This window comes from Ambystoma mexicanum, chromosome 10 (assembly GCF_040938575.1).
Source record: "Ambystoma mexicanum isolate Mex_15411 chromosome 10, UKY_AmexF1_1, whole genome shotgun sequence".
NCBI lineage: Eukaryota > Metazoa > Chordata > Amphibia > Caudata > Ambystomatidae > Ambystoma > Ambystoma mexicanum.
In genome coordinates, this window is record NC_090932.1 from 777403400 (window position 1) to 777426555 (window position 23156).

At 44.8% G+C, this 23156-nt stretch overlaps 1 protein-coding gene across 1 annotated transcript in view; it reads left to right on the forward strand.

Moving 5' to 3' along the window:
* Positions 1–23156, forward strand: part of TIPARP (TCDD inducible poly(ADP-ribose) polymerase) — a 131320-nt gene that overhangs the window by 86909 nt on the left and 21255 nt on the right. The window contains exon 3 of the mRNA XM_069618433.1: positions 22246–22408. Within this exon, the coding sequence (XP_069474534.1) occupies positions 22246–22408 (163 nt within the window). The remainder of the gene's footprint in view (positions 1–22245; positions 22409–23156) is intronic.

Consider the following 23156-nt stretch of genomic DNA (forward strand, 5'->3'; position numbering starts at 1 on the left):
AAACGGTCACTTCTACCTGAGATGCCTGCTGTGGGTCGTGGGCACACAGTATCTTCACTTGCGCGCGCACAAGTGAGACGGTCACTTCTACCTGAGATGCCTGCTGTGGGTCGTGGGCACACGACCGGAGATGCCTGCTGTGGGTCATGGGCACACAGCATCTTCACTTGCGCGCGCACAAGTGAGACGGTCACTTCGACCTGAGACGCCTGCTTTGGGTCGTGGGCACATCACCGGTGATGCCTGCTGTGGGTCATGGGCACACAGCATCTTCACTTGCGCGCGCACAAGTGAGACGGTCACTTCGACCTGAGACGCCTGCTGTGGGTCGTGGGCACATCACCGGTGATGCCTGCTGTGGGTCATGGGCACACAGCATCTTCACTTGCGCGCGCACAAGTGAAACGGTCACTTCTACCTGAGATGCCTGCTGTGGGTCGTGGGCACACAGTATCTTCACTTGCGCGCGCACAAGTGAGACGGTCACTTCTACCTGAGATGCCTGCTGTGGATCGTGGGCGCACGACCTGAGATGCCTGCTGTGGGTCATGGGCACACAGCATCTTCACTTGCGCACGCACAAGGGAGACACCTGCTGTGGGTCATGGGCACACAGCATCTTCACTTGCGCACGCACAAGGGAGACGCCTGCTGTGGGTCATGGGCACACAGCATCTTCACTTGCGCACGCACAAGTGAGACGGCCACTTCGACCTGAGACGCCTGCTGTGGGTCATGGGCACACAGCATCTTCACTTGCGCGTGCACAAGTGAGACGGTCACTTCGACCTCAGATGCCTGCTGTGGGTCATGGGCACACAGCATCTTCACCTTCACCGTAAGCCCGTTCAGAAGGCAGTGGAGTAACTTTGTTGAAAATGTTGGTGGGGGGCACGGGGGACAAGGCGTCTAAATGAAAGGGGCCCCTGAAAAATGAGTCAGGCACAATGGTGTGCCACAAAAGTGGGAGCGGAGGGGGACAAACAGCCTTGTCCCCCCACCCCCATAAAATTACACCCATGGCAGAAGGTTCATTCCACAGTATGTGTATGAGTATACGTCGGGCCGGAAACAACGCTGTAGCCAAATTAGCACTGCAAAGTAAACTTTGGGGGGCAAAGAAACTGGGAAAGAAATGTAAATGTTTTCATGTGCATATGGTCAGGAGACAAAGTTGGCCCTCCTGGGCAACTAGTGGAGGAGTGCCGGGGCAGGCATCCTTTGAAGGCTCCTCCCTCCCTGTTCTTGTCTGTGTTCCCTGCCTGACGCTCTGGCCGGTTTGCTTCTCAACTGGTTATTATAACGTCCACTTTGCTTGAGCTGTGTGAAAATAGTGTGGTTTGAACCTCAAAATGTGCGCTCGCAAGATCTTTAAACAATCGTGGGGAGTCTGATGTATTTCGGTAGTCCTCAAAATGTGCGCTAGCAAGATCTTTAAACAATTGTGGGGAGTGTGATGTATTTTCGGTAGTCCTCAAAATGTGCGCTAGCAAGATCTTTAAACAATTGTGGGGAGTCTGATGTATTTTCGGTAGTCCTCAAAATGTGCGCTAGCAAGATCTTTAAACAATTGTGGGGAGTCTGATGTCTTTTCAGTAGTCCTCAAATTGTGCGCTAGCAAGATCTTTAAACAATTGTGGGGAGTTTGATGTCTTTTCGGCAGTCCTCAAACTGTGCGCTAGCAAGATCTTTAAACAATTGTGGGGAGTTCGATGTCTTTTCAGCAGTCCTCAAAATGTGCGCTAGCAAGATCTTTAAACAATTGTGGGGAGTCGGATGTCTTTTCAGCGGTCCTCAAAATGTGCACTAGCCACTGGTGATCAGGGGCGTTGCTAGGTGGGGCTAAGGGGGCTATAGCCCCTGATCAGTTGGTTGTAGCCCCGGATAGAATCTCAGGAGCTACAGCCAAAACACTAGCTAGCCCCCAGTCCCAACAGTTCCGACATCAGCTTAGCCCCGGGTCTTTTCCAGACGTAGCAACTCCCCTGCTGGTGATTGATAATGAACTCTTTGTGATTAAGAAATGGGGTGGTTGTGGAGAACTGAAGGGGTGCAAGTGACTTTTTGTGCCTGGATAGTAGCTTACAGGGTGAGATGTTTACCCCTGCTTGTAGTAAACCTCAACTGGGAGGATGCCTCCTGCGGTTTATAAGCAGCCAAATGGCCATCGTGCTGTGTACCCCCTCAATTTTCCAGGGCCATATCCTGGCCTCGGTGACTGTAGTCAGCTCAGCCATAGATCTCTCCGGTGGCCGGCCATGTGTGACTGTCAATGCGACCGCTAAGCAGAGGTTTCAGTGAGACCCCGGCACCAAGCATAGAACGCCAGTGGTTAATCCCACCCTGAGCTCATTTGCATATTCAGCACTTGTATAGAAAGAGAATTTTCAATCAGACAAAGATCACCAGTCTCATCAAGTGCACCCATTTGTCGCCGGCTCTTGACACGGACCCACCCAATGTGGTCTCCAGCTTTACTCTAGTTTACCCACTACTTCAGCCTCCAGGCCTTTTTTAATTCATGTACTCCTTTGAGCTCCACTTCTGGTTGGGGAAGGGAGGCATTCTTGCTGTGGGGTTCTAGTGTATAAAGGTTAATGGACTTCAGATGCAGTAAATAGGTTTGGGCGGCGGAGGACAGCTTGGCCAGTGAGGGCGCGTTTAGAGACCTTGTTTGGATTCATTCCTGACTAATCTAGCGACTGATCTATAAAAAGAGGCCAGCGGGGTTATACGGTCACACCACTTTATGCCCAAACCCAGTGTACAAAAGTAGTCGGAACTTTGATTCCACCAATATGGCAGACCCCAACCGGCCCAATGGTATGCTGACAGCAAGGTAAGGTCCTTCCCTGGCCAATCAAGTTCCCCATTGTCCACATAAAGGCTACACCTTGTTCCCTTAGACTACAGTCACCCTCCGCAAAGCTGTGTTTTAGCACTGCATATTTTTACTAGTAATGCATTGTGTGCTTGAATGAGATTATCGATTAACATGCTCTGAACATATGACTAACTGCCAATAAGGTTCCGCCCTTCAGGCTGAAATCGTGACACTCCTGCACTTTAGGAATCATATTATTTTGTTTCTCAGATTGCTGCTTTTCTATGTCTCACTAGTGCCAGGGAGATGATATCATCATAGGAAATGGTATTTCATGACATTTAAAGATGGCGACCGGCCACTCTAAATGTTTAAGCATCTATAAAGACAGCCTGGGTTTGCTAACAGGCATATCGTCCCCTCTTGACTTGCACTGCTTACATGGAAACCCTGATTGCATACATGTAATGAGTTTAAAAGCAGCCCAGCAGGGTTTCACGTAGCAACACAAGCGTAGCAACCACATAGACGTAACCAAACAATGCTGCCATGCATGACCCGAAGAAGAGTGTGTGTGACGGCACAAGGTCAGCATTCGCATTTTTCTCCAAGTCTCTAGGGCCGTTTTTTCAGGGAGGAAGTCCTACAATTCTAAGCTTTAAAATTGGGAAGTCATTCCATTATGTTATATGGCATTTGTATAGCGCTTACTGCCATTGGTATGGCCACGCAACAGTGTGGAGATTAACGCCCTTTGGGAGACCCAGTGCTCCAGATTAGAGTTTGAAGTGGCAGTATGGTACTCCATATTTTTTTAAGGTTGGGAGTTAAATGATTTTTAAGGGATTAAAAAAGTAAGTTTCATTCCCAATGGGAGTATTTTTTAGGCGAATAAAAAAAATACATTTTAACTGGAAAACAAAACATGTTTTGTAATCATTGTTTTTTTTTTGCTCCTAGTTATTTGTTCATTAAAAGATACATGTGTATCTCTTTGGATGGGGCATTAGTAATATTATCTTCCTTTGGTGATAAATGCACACCTTTTTTCAAACATATCCATGGAACTATTGCAGGTGGAAGCGGGGTCCAAGGTCCAACGTGTGCGTTTCCCATTTTTTCTTGGGTCTTTTTACTGCCTATTTTTATTTTTTGAGTGTATTTGTCTACTTTTAGGGAGCAAAAGTGGACGATACTTATCTGTAGAGTTGGGGAGACCATAGTCAGAGGTGTGGGGTGTGCAGGATGTCTTTGATTACAATAAAATAAGTACATCTCTGTGGAAGAGGCCAGAAGAATGGTCTTCCTTCTGTTTGACAAATCTGCGAACATATTTAAGGACAAAGTAGAACATGGAATTGTAAAACTCCAACTCTAAGGCCAGGGAGGAGAGGGAGCGATTTTGGGGGACATGCAAGGGAAACCATATACCATCGGCAAGTGTACGAATAATTCTGAGGCTCCAGGAAATTAAACGCACTGCAATCTATGGCCGTATTTGACTCGCCCGGCTCCTGTTTTTGGAATTCTTGCTAATTTCATGTTTTTTTTTTTTAAGTGCTTAAGCTCCTGGTTCTGCAAGTGCATGTCGGTGCATTTGGCTTTGGCCCGAGTTGACCTTGCAGCTTGCGTGCTGTGCAACCAGTAGCCAGTTACTCAGACTGGCATCGGATGGCCCTTAGAATAAGCAACCCTCGGGTCTTCTTCAGACAGCAACGTAGTGAAAGTGTTGGCATTGCAGCGCCGCCTGCACTATATACTGTGTTTCCATGGAAACAAATGTTGGGAGACTCTATTTTTTAGTTCTGGCTCTTAGCTAGCCCTCAAGCTCCAACTTTAAGCCAAAACTATTACATTAGAGTACAGCTAGGGAGAAATGGCATATAAGGAGGGACACAACGCTTGTAGGTGTTGTTTGGTTCTTTGTCCACCCATTGACTGCCCATGGCCATGCTAATCCCTATGGCCATTCCCATCCACTCCCTGCCCCCACTGCGCAAAACACATCTTCTTGGAATCGCTTTTAGCTACCTTTATCAAACATTACCATCAAGCGGTGTGCTTAAAGTGCCTGCCAGCGTTTTTTTAAAACAGTTTTGTATGGGTTAATGACTTAATTGGAGCTGTAAACCTGCTACTGGTGCAATATAAATGTCTTAACCGGGTCTGCCTTAAGCCATTCTATTTGTAAGCACTATGCGTGCCCTTTGCTGAAGTCCTGCTAAAAGCAAACACTGGCAAAGCCAACAGTTTTGGCTAATGTGTAAGTATTAGGCATTTGCCAGGCACTGCTATTATATGCCCCGGTAGTTGCACCATTTTACAGCTGTTGCCATCAATAGCCAATTAATACCACTATGGCAGTGCCTGGCAAATGCCTTTCCCATGCCAACACAAAATCCGAAACGGTTGGCATTGCTATTGTTTGTTTTGGGGTGGTATGCAATATCAGTCATTTCCAGAGGGAGAAGGGGTGAGACACGAGCTCATGGGTTGCACCTTGCTAGGTAGCTATAGACGACACCGTGTAGGAAAAAAACCCTTGCCTGTTGATCTGGGCAGAATCTCTAGGTGTGTTTGAGAATGCTCACCCCCAGCGCATACCTGCCCAGTCTCCAGGGTTATCTGCGTCTCCGGGGAAGAGCGTGGAGACTCTGGGATTTCCGGCCCTTCCAGTAACTCTGCCCACATCTCAGTGTGATTGGCTACAAACAGACCAATAGTAGCCAATCAGATCGAGGTAGGGGCAGATTAGCGTAAATCTCACTCAGATTGGTGTAATTTGATGTTTGTTTTTAAAAAATGTGGGTGGCGCGTGTGGGCGGAGTCTCAAGGAAAGGGAGCTTGGCGTCCAATGACGTCATCCTCCTGGGTTTTCCTTCAGCAAATGTAGGCAGGTATGCCCCACAGTGCTGTCGAGTGCACTAACACTACTAGGCCATGCCTCATGGCAGTGCAAGAGTCTTCACTTCTCTTGCAAAGGTGCCTACGGGCCTCAGCGTTGCTATGTTTCCGCCTATACGAGAACCACCAGTTTTAGGGCAGTAGGTCACCAGAGTGTGACTATTTTAGAAACAGCACCATGCTAATGACCAAAGGTTAGCACATAAATGTGCTGGTCTGTTCAGTATCTCCAGTTGTGATTTCATCCCTATATGACTGAGATGGCTTCTGCGTTCACACGGATACTAACCCTAAAGCCTACCCTCCACACTCGCACGAGGGTCTCGTTGATAGTTATATCACCTGCAGATGGCCTAAGGTTGTGTTTAAAGGCAGGGCGCTCCAAATCCAGACCTGTGGAATCCAAACAACACCAGCCTTATACTCTGTATTTACAGAACTCCTACGTAAATGCACTGTCTTCAAGTGCACCTTCTGTGGTTATGCGGAAAACGCGGAGTGGATTTGGCGATTGAGAATTCGTCTTCAGCATGACCTAAAACGATTGGAGCAACGAGCGAGCCTGGTGCCCAGAGCAGGGTCGTTAGTAGAAATGGCGCCACATCTCTGGCGTGCGGCGGGGCAGGGCCCTTCGGTGGCCACCTGCCGGGTATTGCCTTGCCCCACATCCCGCCCTGCCCTTGATGCCTTCTGCGGAAACCGGTTTTCAAGCCGTGGCCCTCGCTGTTCCCGCCTGCGGTCTATTCCTGAATGCGCGTCTATTTTTGCATTCCGTGTGCGTCCTCTGCTTTCTCACGAACAGACAGGCAGATAATCATGGCTTGTGGAATCAGTGTGGGTGTTTGTGCACTCTGCATTGATTAAACATGCTGTATAATGTCAGATTTAATTGGTTGTCAGATTTCCAGTGCGTGGGAGGAGGCGGGTGATAAAGCGTCTAAGCTATGAAATAACGAGTAGGTTTCATGTTTAGGCTCTGCTTATTTTTATGGCGGGATTCCTATGATAGCCACGCATCTTCTGCCTTTCGTGTCGGAATTATGAACTCGTCTTTCTCGGGGGAGGATTCTACCACGAATAACATTGCAGCCCTAGAGGAGGAAAGAAGCTCCCCTTTAAAACCCTCTCTCCTTTCCTTCCAGAATGGTTACACATCTGCAGCAGGCCCATGTCAGGTGGGGCCTCTTGCCCCAGTCCTGCTTTTCAGCCAATGTCAAGTTGCATTCTGGGCTATGTAGTCACATAGGAAAATAGCAGAACAAGCACCAGCAGGCACAAGACAGGACTTCAAAAGGAGTGCCTGACATGTTGACATTTAGGATTCTAGTTGAATGGTACATTTTTTTTTTTTCTTGCTTAGCCAGGGGTGTGCAAATAAAATTTGAACTGTTAATTGTGTCCGCCATGTTCCTCCTTTGATGGCATGTTGGCACCATATATGCATGATATATAGCGTTGTCATTTAATTTCACTTCTTTTATTGAATTTATAAAGCGCTTTTCGCCAAAAGCACTATTACAACATTTTAGAAAAACCGTACAATGTACATGATAATGCAAAACTTAACTAAAACAGAAGGTGGGGAGAGAAGCAGAAAGTCACTAAGTAGAAAGAAGAGAGAGAAGGTGAGCTTTCAGGTTAGATTGAAAAATATGAAGAGATGGAGGGCGGATAGAGAGAGAGGGAGAGACACCAGTGGTCGCACTCTGAAACACTTGTGTACGAGCGCGATACAAATAAAATAGGGCTGCATGTGCGCTATACAAATTTAAATAAATAAATACATAAATAGCAACGCTGAGGCCCGTAGGCACCTTTGCAAGAGAAGTGAAGACTCTTGCACTGCCATGAAGCATGGCCTAGTAGTGTTAGTGCACTCGACAGCCACTGTGGGGCATACCTGCCTACATTTGCTAAAGGAAAACCGAGGATGACGTCATTGGACGCCAAGCTCCCTTTCCTCGAGACTCCGCCCACACGCGCCACCCACATTTTTTAAAAACAAACTATCAAATTACACCAATCTGAGTGAGATTTACGCTCATCTGCCTCTACCTCGATGTGATTGGCTACTATTGGTCTGTTTGTAGCCAATAATATCATATTTAGGGACTGAGAGGGAAAAAGATCGGAAACGGGAAAGGGCACTGGGGGTTTTGGGGACAGTGAGAAGAAGCTGATTCTCTGATCGGAGAGCTAGAGAGGGAGAATAGAATGAGACTAGCGCAGACAAATTGGATATATATTTTATTTATTTATTCCAAGATAAGCACCTCTACACTAACCGGAATATGGACATGGGTCCTTGCTGGACACCTATTACCGAGCAAAACCTGAGTGCATACCACACAGGAAGCACTCACACATCCACACACACACCTGTACATAGGAGTCAAAAAACAGCCTGCTGCCCACAATCTAATATCAATCACTGTTCTGCTTCCAAATGCCGCCCATTAGCCCAGCATTTTGCTTGCAGGACCAAAGCGGCAAGAGGCTACACAAATGGGCAAAATTGTAATAGCATGAGCACATACTTGATGGTGAACATGTGAGCAGTCATGTGCACGGTCAAGTGTGTTGCAAGCATTCAGAGCTTTAAAGCCAAATCACGAGTTTATCAGCACAAGCTTAACCTTGGCGACGCCATGTAACCCCAAATGGCCTAGGAAATGCAAAAAGCCGAGCTCTGCTTAGCAGTTATTGGGACTGGCTTTGCGCTTCTTGCGCATATATCAATAAATACAAAATGCATGACACCGACACTAGTGTGATCATTCCTTTCTGTGGTCTTTTGCTTGCTATACTGGAGTTATAAACGCATAGGGATTCTATCACGCTGTGCAGGCAGTAGGATTGCTGCAGATCTGAGGTTCTGTGGGGATCGCTAGGAGTAAAGGTGGATTGTGTTATCTGGAAGGCTTTGTTACAACACTGTCTTGCTTGAGATGCCTCATATGAACCTACACATGCTAGAAGTGGGTTTATGGAAAGGTGGGCGGTCTCCTAATTTACAGAGGAACTCATGTTACTTGGGACAAAAGTCTTCTCTACCTTGGACTTGGTGGGCTCATTTGAGTTCCTGATGCACTGGTACCCACATTCCCAGACAATGCACAGCCGCAATCTGGCTCTTTTTGGAAATTTTCTGGCAAATATCTCATGGTAGGCCAGGCATTTAGTGAGTGTGGTGTGAATATGATGTAATGTACTTTTGTGGATGAGATCCGGGGTAGAAGATTATCTGACACCGAACTGTACTGGATTGCCTAGACGCCTGCATGAACACATCTAAGGGCAGCTGCATCATGTGAATGTAACAACGGGACGGGGCAGGATTCTGGGTTCTAATGCTCTTATGACAGTTCTTGGGAACCATCCCTTCACACTATAGAACACATTTGAGCCCTTATCCAGAAGGAGCCATTACTGCCATAGATAAATCATCTAGACACACTTTTGTCCCAGACTACACATTGGATGAGAGGAAGTCTACCGGCCGATAATGACCTGTCCGAAGTCTCGTTGATTATTAGAATCATATGCACAAAAATTGGGAAGTTAATTGTGAAATAAATATATAAATCATACCTCTAAACTCACACGCTTTTGGTGTGTGTGACCTGCCAGGGAAAGTGTCAACTCGCCCGCCAAGCTCCTTATCCGTCCATTAACTTCTATCAACTCTCACCTGGCGAACATGAAATTTTTGTTTTAACCCACCCATGGAACTCAAAAGATTGTGAGCTATGAATATATAAGTGTGTGTCTGTGTGTGTGTGTGTGTGTGTGTGTGTGTGTGTATATATATATATATATATAATTCCAGCTAGTGTAGTGACACAGACAATATTGAGTCGCACTCCCAAAAGGCTTAATTGAAAGTAGATTGTTGTGTCAGAGTCCAAGTCAAGAGTTAAAATATATCTTTATTCAAAATTGCATAAAATCCATAACTCCCCAAAACCAAAGGGTACGGCAGCAAGATGACGCATTTCGCAACACTCAGTTGCTTGATCACATAGCCGGCCCACTTACATACATTTAAATAAAAACCAAAGGGTGGAGGAACGACCACCATTGGTCATACAACAGTTTTCCTTTGTTGATCTTTATCTTATACATATTATGTGATAGGTACTAGTTGAATTCATGCAATTCGTGTTCTTATAGCCACTATGGTAGTGGCCATCTTGGCATGTCTACTATTCAATATATTTCTTATGGGAAAATCGTGCCATCCTTTTTGCAATGGTATAGTGGGTTGCCATCATACAGACTGCTTCACTAAGCATTGAATAACACCATGCCTTCTATATTGCACAACGTCATCAATTGAAATAACATAGCCCAAAGTGGGCCAGCGTGGATGATACGGATGTCAGCATATGTGCATCCTGTATCCGATTGCGAATATCTGTGGAGTAGTCCAGCACATGATGTCATTAATGCACACACACTTGTTACGGGACATTGTAATCCATCAATCAAGAGGTTCGTCTACACCGTTCAAAATGTATAGTGCTAAGTGATGTACAGAGGATAATGCCAATGTGCGCTCCTGATGGATTCAAATATAGGCTCAATGCATACATCATAAAGAGCAAAAGGCTGTAAACTGAGTAGAAAGGATGAACCCCAAGCAGCCGATTGATAACTGTACAACCTAACTGTAAAGGATGCAGACATTATGAGGCACACACAACCGTTCAACACAGAACATAGCATGTAAAGATAACCCTAATCTAGTCCATCCAATATATGGTATATCATAAAGTGCAATGTGCTGTAAACATGATAATGTTGGCATAAACCCACGACATGCAGCACATTCCCAGCATAAGATCCATAAGGGTTTTGCCAAATCATTATGCAAATAGTACAGATGTAAAGTGCTGTGTACGTATACAATTAAGTATAAAAGTGTTCCGAATGGTTCATATGGGTGTGCATACAAAGCATGAATGCATCAGTAAAGTGCAAACGTGCTGTACAAATATAGCATGTCGGATATAAAATGTGGAAACGGCATAACATCTTATCAGAAACACAACATTTCCTTGTTCCATACCACAGAATTACCAAAACTCTATATCGACATTTTGGAAAACACATGACTTCTACAAACAGGGCAATAACTTGACAATGACCAAATAGATTCCTCATTGTATATGCAACCAACTATACAGACCAGCTTTTAGTGCATGGCATGAAGCCACTAAAATCCAACCCATGCTGAAAGTTGGGTAAATTGGAAAAATATAAAACACAAAAATTTAAATATTATAATAATAGTCCCAATCGCTAAACCTTAAACCAATGGCACACCCAGACCCAACTCAAATAAGTGGAAATCTAAATGATAAATCATAAGAAACAAAAGCAATCCTAATGGTGAGGGAAAATATTAGTTGCAGTTCCTACCCATGTTCTATCCCACGACATATAAAGCCATAAAGCAATAGAGGACAAACCAAACCAGAAAACAGCGTTCCTATCTAATAGAGAACACATAAGGTACAAGATGTTTGTAACTTTGGATACTGCATTCACTATACCCCAATTCATTGTGCTTTGGAAGAAATCTCCTACAACTGTATATAATAACACATATAAAGTTAGCCCATAAAAGTGTACAACTGTTCATCCTCATTATGTGTTATTGGATTTTTTTGTTTCAAAGTCAATGATGTATTGAGTTTCTTGTTGCCGTAGTAACCGTTCCTTATTGCCTCATCTAGGTCCAATCTCAATTTTGTGAATACCAAAAAATGTTTTCAATCTTCAGGACTACCTCCATGAGCTTCTTCAAAATGCTTTGCCATGGGATATGTGGCAGCATGGTTCTTAATTGCTCTCTGATGCTGCAAAATGCAAACTTTTAATTTACATTTGGTGCTCTCGATGTACCACTTGTTGCAAGGAAACCTAAGGACTTAAACTACAAAATCAGAATCACAAGTGTTTTTACTATTAATCTTCATCGAATGACTCAATATTGGATGTTGATATGTTTCACAATTGTGGGCGAACTTACAAACCTTACATCTCGTACATTCAAAAAAACCTTGTACAGATCACATATTCGCTTCACTGTTATCTTCACCTTCCATAAAAATACTAACCAAGGTGTCTCTAAAAGAGCAACATTTACGGAAACTGATATCAGGGTATTCATTGAGAGTATTGTTTAATCTTTTTCAACCATTAGAATCTTCAAATACTTCTTCAAAGTATTGCAAATGGGTGATGCATGGGTACCGAAGGTTAAGAATAGTCATGTAACTTCTTTTTATGTTTTTCCAACCTTTCATCTCAAATTATCAGATAATAGGGTATTCCTGTCAAATATACGGGGCTTAATGTATGCTTGTTCAATGATTCTTTTGAGGTAAGCTTGTTGTTGAAAACCCCAGGCAGTGATTTTTCTCTGTCAATAGCTTCAATAGTTAAACAGTTCCGACAAAGTCTAATAAACTCCCCATATCAGATACTCCAGATAAGGTTTATCAGATGATCACTTGTTGCATGGAGAGTGGTGTTGGAATCTGTTGGCTTTCTGTACAATGCACTAGTTAACCATTCACCCTCAACTATAATAGTCACATCAAGAAAACTATGGATCTTTGGCTGTGTGTTTCTGTGAACTTAAAGTTGTATTCATTATTGTTCAGTGATTGCACAAAGCCTACCGATTTCTTCTCACTCCCTCTCCAAATTATAAATAAGTCATTGATGTAGCGGATCAACATCACGCTTTTATCTGTCTAGGGTGCACATATCTCCCAGTACCCCTTAGTGAGGTTGCATAGGAAGGGGAAAATGTAGTGCCCATGGCTGTCCCTTGTAACTGTCGATTTTTTATAAAACAGGAACACATTGTTCGTAAGACATAGATCAATCATAACCAGGACCATTTCTGTATGTCATGGATAGTTGAGCGACCGTGTATTTAAGAAATACTCACAAGCTTTTACTCCTATGTTGGATGGATGTATAAAACAATACCACATCCATAGTTGCCAGGATGTACCCTGGTTCCCACGGTAAGTCATCTATCATAGATGAAAAGTCCTTAGCATCCTTAAGATAGGAAGGTAGAGAGGATACTAAAGGGAACAACACTTCGTCAATATATTTGGACATAGTTTTAAGTAGTGAACTCACCATATATGCAATTCAAAGTGAAGCCTGCGTACATAGACTTTTTGCAAAATGCTATTGCTAATAACTTTTGATGTACTGGACTGATATGGATGAAATATTCCCCGCAAAAAGTTTGTCACGGCTCCCCCAAACAACAAGGAGTCGTTTAAAAATTAAAACAAGTTACTAAAATAAAAAAAATGCAGTTGTCGGCCTACTCCCATCCATTTTCCAATAGAGAAAAGGTACCATTTTTAAACAGCCGTAGAGTGAAAACCATTGGGCTAATTTGGACAAAATAAGAAACACCTTGGGCACAAAGTGTTGACTCACTTTCCTCGACTGGTTTGGGGTCAATCTGTCTAGAAGTGTTTAAAATGTTCGATAGAGTAGGGTGTTCCCCCTGCTCCCAAAACATATCTCTCATGCTGTGCAGCTAGGCTTTTCAGAAATTAGAAGCTGCATGTTTTGCTCGTTGCAAGCGATTATCCCAGTCATACCTGGGGAAGTCAAAAATGAAAAGTGTTCAAAATGCTATTTGAAGGAGGATAAATAATACAATCACATTTTTCTAGAGTTGGGAGTGGTATAAATGACACCTTGTGAATTTTGGAGGTTGGGTGAGGGCTAGGGAGTCAGTTACGAGTAGAACATTTCCGGGGGAATTGTGCAAGATGAGATGAAAATTAACTGTGTCACATGATCTAAAGACTGATGGGGAAGTGGGAGAGTATCAGGGAGGGAAAAAGCAATTAAAAGGAGTGGAGTACCTAGAAAAGAGGAGGGGGACACATGGAGAGTGCCTGTGAGGCTGGGGAAGACTTTTTATTATTCAACGTTTTTGTCCGTCATCGCGGGAATCGGCGCCCCGCTATGCTAATGTGGTAAAAGGAACTGATTCTGGTAAGTTATCATGGGAATAGAGAGTGGAAACAAATACTTTACACCTGCAGAGATCACATCTGATAGGCAGGGGCAATGGGTCTTTTGGAGAACAAAATTTTTGTGCAAAATATACAGTGGTCACGTTCAAAGGCCAAGGCTAATGGGCCAGGAAGAAAGGCATTGGTGCAACCTGTACAGTGGCCACAGCTCAACACCGGTCATGGCAGAAGGCATTGGCTAGTGGGGCTTTACTAGGCATGAATTGAGACGTTTGACTTGGATTATTGCTACAAAATGATTCTCAATTTCCAATTATGAAACCAACCTGTTTTAAAAAAAAAAAAAAAATGCTTTCACCCGCTCTTTGCTCTCGAATCACTGTTGAGGTGTGTGCAGCTTTGAAGGAAAAAGTCACATCTTCTATCAGGCTAAGGAAGGGTCAGCAATGAACACTCCGAGCTAATTCCATTTCTATTCTCATTCACACTGCACAGCCTGGGCATTATTTGCATTGTATTCAGCCCTGCCCCAAGCAAGGGCTGGCCCTCGTTTTTAGGGGGCATTTAACAAATAATTTGAGCTGTTCATTGAATTATCATTGATCAGTTGCCTGGCACAGTGCCTGTACAAGAATGCTATCGATTGTGAAATGCATGGTTGCGGTGCACCACACGGAGGAAGCGCGTGCCCATTGAGCCTCTCCCCCATGCAAATCTTAACTTGCACTCTCACGTCTCACGAGGTGGCGAGGATAGTCTTGCAATCAAATTTGACGTTTGGAATGTGCAAGAATAATTTTACAAGACGTGTTACTGCTATTACGGGCTAATGGACTTGGTGAGGCGAGGTCCAATATTCGTAGCTTTCTGGTCGATGTGAGAAAGCTACCCCGCAGCGAGCCAAGGTCTTTTAACAAGCTTCACCCTCCCAAAGCAGCAATGCTTTTAAAGGGCAGTGTCCCACGGAGACTCGGACACAGAACCTTCCATTATGCGCCCCACGTCGCGTGAGAAGGCCTTTGCATTCCGACCCACTGCCTAGAATTGAATTTCTGTGCAGTGCTGCCCTTTGCAGATGGCAAGTTTTACAACCTTTACGCCACGCAACAATTGATTTTGGGCACACTAAAAAATATGAATTACTCCCTTGTTCTTGTGCTTTCCTTAAGGAACGACTCTAGGGTTCGGCAGACTAGGAACTTTTAACTGAAACAAAGTATTGAGAAAAAGGATATTATACCCGATTTCTAAACAATAATAATTGTAATATCTGATCTATAATAGCTCTGTATGCCAGAAATCACCCACTTCTAAGTGCTGTAATATATATTATTACCCAATTTAATGGTACTCAATGTATCAACCTCTGAAGGGTAATGCACTGAGTCAGTCTTGGCAAGTTTGGAACTTGCAAAGTTCGGGCTTGCTCCACCCTAGAGTCACGCATTATCCACCCAGTAAGTTTCACTGTTAAGGTCATGAATGAACAAGGGATGGAAAACTACTAACTCGAAAACAAGCATATACATAGCCTCTTCACTGGTCCGCTGACATTCCGGACAGCTATACCTTGGGGCCAATGTGCTCGTGTCTATAGTTTACGTTCGACAAAAATAAAGCCATTTGACTCGTCTGTGTGGAGCTAGGTGATGCAAGAACCATAATTGCTGCTTTTAGCTTGCTTTGTTGGGTGTTCTCAAATCCGTAGCCTATAATAGTGCGGTGGTCACGTGCTTTGCATGCATGCTCTATGGGTAACATGCACCACACCACCATAGACTGGAGCAATCTTTCAAATGCAGTCTTTATTCGTCAGCACATGCACATAAGTGGCACATTTACCAACAAACACATATTCAGCATTCATCCCCGATACGAAGCGCGTTCGCATATGTGCCGTGGTCACCTGCGAACCGCGCACTCATGCCATCGGCATGCTCTGTAGACCTCTTATGAACACCATGTACATCTGCCACTATCGTACACATTACATAGGGTGGATCAATACCATCCAACAGCGACCAGATTCTTTCACCCACACTCTATACAAGCGCGTTTGTTGATAAGTGCAGGGGTACTTAGTGAGGGGTGGAAGTAAGGCAAGGAATGAAGCAAGGGGCTACATGTTGGTGAGTTTGGTTAAAACTCTGGATGGAAAGGAGTCTTTTTTAGGCCTTTGTACAATTTGAAAAAGTACGATTTCAAGTGACGAGGTCAGGGATCGAAATTAAGATTTAACGGGAGGGACCTAAAAGCAACTCCTAGGTATCCAGCATTAACAAGTGACCAGGAGCTGCCACTGGGGAACCAGGAGCTACTGCATAGCGTTATGTAAATCTAACTTCCACATAAGATGCAAACATCACTTAGTCCATTATTTATGCCCCCCTAAGTTTTAAATGTCATATAGATGTGTCCTAAAATGCACATATTTACATTCCCCTGGATGTGTTTGATCCACATCTGTTGGCTCCTGGTAGCTGTTGGTGTCAAGCCAGCTAGGCTCTTCTAGGCCAAAAACCTGCACTAAATAGCTCCCAGCTCCCATCAATTTCGAATCCTGCGAGGTAAGAGTAGGGCTGAACCTTGGGCGTGAAGAGTTCTCTCTCCATAGCATTTGTATCTCCCTGTCCGTAGAAACATCTTGGTTTTAGGAAGCCGGCCATGGACATCTGGTCAGCTTGTATGGCACATCAGGTTTTGCAGGTATGCATGTGCTCACCCAAATGCACTACCCGTGGCATATGCACCATCATTAAATACAAATGCATAGAGCGCCCGTGGACCGATTCCACTGGTGATAGTGCGCTATATAAGTACCTATAACATAACATAAGTGCAGAGACGGCTATGCAGCCCACTTCCATACCGGCGTAAATAACTGCAAATACACAGCCATGCACCGGGCATGCATCTTAAATTGCGGCCATATCCATGATTCTACAGAATCATTGAACGCATTGGGCTTCAGGTACATGGTTTTTGGGTACACATAATGCGCGGCCACTCACAGACATACAGGTATTCTTCTGAGAGACATATGCAGACACAGGCAATCATCTCCTAGGAAATGAGCACCGTTATCCGCAGACATGCAGCAGTGCTCATTAGAGATGTATGCAGACGCATCTGGAGCAACAATGCAGAAACATGTACCACCACTTAAACGCATACATATGCACTGCTCTTTGCTGAATACAGACACAGTCAGGAGATGGGTATTCAGTAATATTGCAAGTCGCACAAAAGATATGCAGACATGCTGAACAAATGCTGACTCTCACGCAAGGGCCAGCTTGGCAGCAATATGTGCAGTAATCTTGAATATTTAATCGTGCATGAACATACCCAAGCACTTCGACATGATTTAGTTTGTGGTTTGCACTTTAAAATAGTCATTATCTGGCCATTCTTTTCCAGCGTCAAGATGTGGCACCAGAAATCCCGATTTGATTGAGTGGAAATGGGAGTATTTTACTCACTGCAGGTGAGAGTGCAATTATTTTAGGGAGTAAAAGAGTTGGCTCGGCTGGCTCACTCCTCTGGTACAGCCTCCCCCTTCCTCGCCGTCTTGAGCCGGATTACCTCAAATTCCAGAAGCTCCACAAGACTTTCTTCTTCACCTCCTCCTTCCCCGTCTCTCTACCTTGCTAAATCCCCACAATCACTGAGATTGGTGGCCTAGGCCCTTATGTGTCCTCGTCTTCTGCCCAATCGTCCCTAGCCTTCCGCCCTCTCGTAGCACTTGCCTTTGGGCACCTAGTGGCCTGTGATGTCTCACAGGCCAGCACTTATTGTATTGCCAGGAGATCACTCCTTACCAAGTGATCTCTGCCAGGCACTTAACTGTTGCTCGCAACAGACGCCCTGGCAATTCCCTCTGTGGAACTCCCAGCACTTTACCCCTTCCCTTGTCCCTTCTCTCTCTCTGCACTTGCACATTCTGAATGCTTGCAAGGCCTAGAAGGACTGCCTCTTTCTTGTTCCTCAGTTTTATTCTATTTGTCTTTTGTTCCCTCCCCGTTTGCCATGTGGGCGCTTTCAAACACAATGTTTTGATGCATAAGCACCTTACACAATAAAATAAATAAATATGTTGCTCCCTTTCCCAATGTGGGTATTCTTATGGTGAGTAAAACCTATTTCGTCTCTGAAACACACTTTTGTAATCAATACTTTTTCCCCATAGTAAATCATAAATATGAAAGAATGTTTTTTTTCTTTCTTTTTTTTCCTAAAAGTGAAACTTCTGATCGGGCAGTAATAATATTAGAGCAACTTCCCGTGGCACTGCTCTGCTGATAGCACTGCTCTGAGCATCTCTGTGGAGCTGTGAGGGTGGATGCCTAACAGCAGGACCATAGGAATGTGCACAATGCTTCCTATTTTGAGTATATTTGCTCTGGTTTTTTTTTTTGGTCAGGTATATTTGACTGTTTTTAGAAAGCAAAAGAGGCTTGTGCTCTGGTTCTCTGTAGATGTGCCTGGGATACTGCCCCACCCCACCACCATTTGACCAGAAGCCACTCTGCTAAAATTTAGTACAAGTATGAAGAGCTGCCTTCTCCAAAGTAAACTCCTGTGCCATCCCCTGCACCCATTGCGCCTTGTCCATCTCGCCCACCCGTTTCATTGTGGCGTGTGAAAAATAAATACTTGGACTAACTCACCATGAGACTGCGGGACCTCTTTTTAGCCCCTGATGGCTTCCAGGGGCCTGCCAATATGGGCGTATTTTAGGGGCCTAAGGGTGTTTCTCTCCATCACCCAACTTTCATGACACACCATTTTGTCCCCGTCATTTGGCAGGGGCCCCTTTCCTTTAGATGTCATGCCCCTCCCATAATTGTCTGCAGTTACTCCACTGCATGCAAAAGAAACACAGTCTCCCTACAGACCAATTTTTACCAACCATTTTTTATCGCATATTCTGTTTTTTTTTTGTTTTGCTGCAAAAGGTAGATAATGGGTTGGGTGAGGCAATATTGGATGGGGAAGGTGGAGTGTTGGGGGAGGTGGCCAGTGTGATCCCCTGCTGTTTGCAGTTAGAAAAAACAGTAAATGATATTCAGGAAAGAATTGGTTGGTAACAATTCGGTTTGGTAAAAACACACAGAACCACTGCAAAGCAGCTTAAGCTCACGCAGAGGGGAGGTACTCACCACTCCGTTCCAGACGACTCAACCAGGTAGATTTGATTTCTGGGAATCTACAGAATGCACAGTATTACTTATTTGTTCACAGTGAGTGGAGCCGAGAACGCTATTCAGGAGCTGGTTAAATGTACCCAAGTACCTCTGCCATAAGCCTTGCAGAGACACCGTTCTCTGGTACGTCAGGCTCATCAACACCACTGGTTCCGCCTCTGCCTCATCCTCACTCCCAACCTGGTTCCGTGCACAGCTACGTGCAAAAAGGACGTCAAAGTGGTAGAGGTGCGCTACACAGGACCGCCATTACTTTACATTCAATTTCGGCGTGAGCACCCGAGGCATTTTTCGAGCTGACACTGGAAAATGGGAATGTGTTTTGTCAATATTGTATGTCATTCTATGTTCAGGATTCGAATCAGCATTATTGGGGCCTGTTCACCATTCAGAGAGGGCCCCTCCCCCATAGGGTGACCAGACGCCTGGGTTTTCCCGGGACAGTCTGGGGAAATCACCCGACGTCCGGGGGATCCCAGGAGTTTTTTTATTTTATAAACCCCATCCGGGGTTTTCGTCATGGTCCCTTTTTTTTGCCGGGACCCGATTTCGAAATCCCGAAATCAGGTCCCGGCGCAAATCTTTTTGCGTGAATGGGGGCGTGAAATGCTTTTCACGCCCCCATTTCCTCCACCTTGCCCTCCCCGGGGCGCTCTCCTCCAATGAGAGGAGTGTGTATGTTAGCACACCCCCTGCGCACCACCCACAAAAGGCCAGCAACATAGAAGTAGAACTAAAGTTGTATGTGTATTTGCCTTAGTCCTACTTCTATTTCAGTGGCCTATCCGGGTTTCTTTTTTGAAAAATCTGGTCACCCTCCCCCCCCCCTCTTAGAAATGGTACGCATTGGTCTGCAAATGTCCACAATCATTTTCAGGCTCACCTGGGCATGGTTTGGTTAGTGAGAATGCATGCTATGGCACGTGTAACCAATATTCCCTGGCACAAGCAGCCCTACAGATAAGGGGTGTATCGGCTACTTTTCCTCCCTAAAAATGGGCAAATACTCCTAAAAAATAAAATATTGGGAGTAAAAATACTCCCAATAACAAATAGGAAAAAAGACATGTATTCAATGCATTTCATGATCACCCTGGATAGATTGGAAACTGATTGTGAGTACTCTATCATGGTGGGGTGTTGTACATCTCAGGTGCCTCTGTATGTTCCTCTGTGGTGCAGTAATCTCAAAGTAGCAAGCTATCGGCTGGTGAACAGTGCATCACTTCATCATTCTGGATAAAACCAAGAGCAAGCTTAGTGCTTAGTGGCGCACGGTGGTAGCCTGCAACATGTATGGTGCCATAAGGCGCTATCCCTGTCCCCTAGGAGGTTCAGGAGATGGGATCATGCCTCTCGGGGGCCGCAGCAAAGTGGATGATGCTCAAGAAGCCCCTTTGATAAAGTTGGACCACCCTCACCAGGCTTTGACTGGAGGTGGAAAGTCTGGAACAGTGGGTGGGCGAGAGCATCGCGCCACAGCTTCTCCCTATTTCATAAAGTTAAATGAATTCTCTGGCTGGTCTCATCTGTGCGAGCCAGCTGGAAAATGGTTCTGGGAGAGGGGCATGCTTGTTACAAATGTGCCCCACGACCGGCTTATTTAGTCTTTTTTGTGTGCCTTCATTTCAGCTTTTCACTACCTCTGTCCTTTTTCTGCATCTTCATTGCTTGCATATTGTCTGGAAAGCATACTTCAGATGAAAGCCGGCACATTGCTCTGCTGATTTGACAGCGGGAAGTGTTCAGCCGGAGACTATGAAATGATTTGCTCGTTACAGCTCACAATGGTAAAATCAAAGCCCCTTTCATATTCTGCCAGAGCTTTCTTCTTTCTGCATTTGCAGATTTGCAAAGCGATACATCACCTCTCAAGCAGAGGAGCGGCAGGTGGGTAACGCGCGAGCCGACATCCTGACCCGCGCCACCTCCTTTCCCAAAATGGCCGCCTGTCATCAGCAGGGATTGTTCCGTTTAGCATCTGCTTGCTTGTTTGATTGGGAACGACTGGGAAGCGTGCAGTGAGCATTTTGCATGCTCCCATGGGCCACTTGTGAGTAATTCAAGACCGCTTCCCCACCAACTTGATACAAAATGTGTTTCTATCACGAGTATCGCCTTACTGGATGACTGATCGCAGTTACTGAAAACCAAACAAACCATCTAGATTCCATAATAATTGATTGGTTTGAGTATATAATAAGAATATATGAATCATACATTGACAGACTTGAACTCTACTCATTAAACCTCTTTTATTGCACCTTTCGATTAAAACAGTTTATTTTCCCCTCATTCCTGTTTCTCTGTCTTACAGATTGCTTATATTAGCACCTTTGTAAAGTGTATGCAGGTGTTTCGCAAAGCACTGCATCTTGACGTGCAGACAGTTCTAAACACTGGCCCATCTTGTGTACATGGCGAAAGAGGCATTTCAGACCTGCAGGTTCATTATCAGCCATGATTTTATGATCAGCTGACATGTAGATTTTGAAACGCATCGAGCAGAGGGATGCATTTTCCCCGATTGATGGGACCCGGTCCCTCAGATAAGCGAGGGTGGGGTGGGGTGGACCCGGTCCGGTCAGCTATGGGTTTGTTTAGTTCCTCTACCTGCAAAAATGTCAAACTTTTAGACAACGTAAGGTTACCTGTCCAAGGAGAAAGAATCAGCGTTGGACTACTCCAAAAGGGCTTCATGTGTTAATATCCCTGCAAAAATATCGCCGTACAAAAATATCGCCATATATTTGCAGCGATATTAAGCCATGGAACCTGCGGGGCGCACCCCCGCAACCCCCAGTTCCAATAACCCATAAATCATCCCCACTAATAATATCGCCTATGGCCTTACCCCACGTCCAAATATGTGGGGATATTATTGGTGGAGATAATATCACCTGATACCTCCTAAAGTCACCTTTATTAGCTGGTGGGAATAGCTCATGGTGTTAAGTGCTCTCACTGTGACAGAGCCATTCTGACAATAAGATCCCCCAACAGCAGCTGTTCCTAGATTGTTGCCTGTGGTGGTACCCCACGGCTGCGTCTGCCTCCCTAACAACACAGCTGGGCTGATAGTAAAAGAAGTGGGCATGAAAATGGCACTTAGCTTGGGGTAGCATAAATCCCAGGTCACGCCTTATAATGGCACCAGCCAGGGTGGACCCCAATTTTTATCCTTCTGATGTCTGTGATTTGAAATTGAAAAGTTGTGCATAACCTCAACACTGTTCTTTTGATGACCAAACATTGACATTGTGTCCTTCTGCTCTTTTAGGGGACATGAACTTTTGGCAGATTTGAACGTCATGACTGTCTATGATTCCGTCGAGTTCGACCAAATCCGGAGGCTGGCAACCCCATCGTGTACAAGCACCCCGTACCACACAGTATGGAAGTACTTCTGTCGGGACCACTTTGGCTGGAGAGAATATTCTGAGGTACGTCCGTTTATTCCGAATAAACATAAACATATTCTAGAAGCAAGATGTATTGCATATTTTGCATGCCGCAAGTGTATAAATGGAAAAATTGCCACATTTGAAGTAAAATGTCCATCGTTAAGCTTGTTTCAAGGGTCTGCTCCCCAGATGTTTTCAACTTCCATTTCCATGATCATACCACCATTGACTATACTGGCTGAGGCTTATGGGGGTTGTAGTCCAAAACATCTGTCAAATGTTGCAGACCACTGGTTAAGACAGTTTGTATTGAGCAGTCCGAGGCCTCAGAAGAAGCCTTAAGGCCCCAGAGGACATTTAAGAATCACTATCTGGGCTACAGGGATGACAGACTATAGAGTGAACAGGACGCTTTCCGACGTTTCCTGAATTTCAAGTGATCTTTACTTAGATGCTGATGAACAGGAAGTGTCTTGCAGAGCTGTACCACCTGAACTGCAAGTGTTCTGCAACCCGCTCTTGCTCTTTTTTAAGGAGGAATTATAAACAGGTTACTCTTAGCAGAAAGTAAGGCTGAGGCTGACAAAGGATTTTAGGAACTAATCTGGTGTAGTTTAATGAGGGGTGGTGGGCCCTCCAAGCCTTTCTGGGCAATAATAGCTACCTTAAAAATCATCCTCGGGATCATATTTTGAATAAAAGCTACCTTTAAATATGATTTTGTCTCGGGAGGATAGCTCTGGGGCAACGTGCTCGCCTTGGAAGCAATACGACACGGAGCAACACA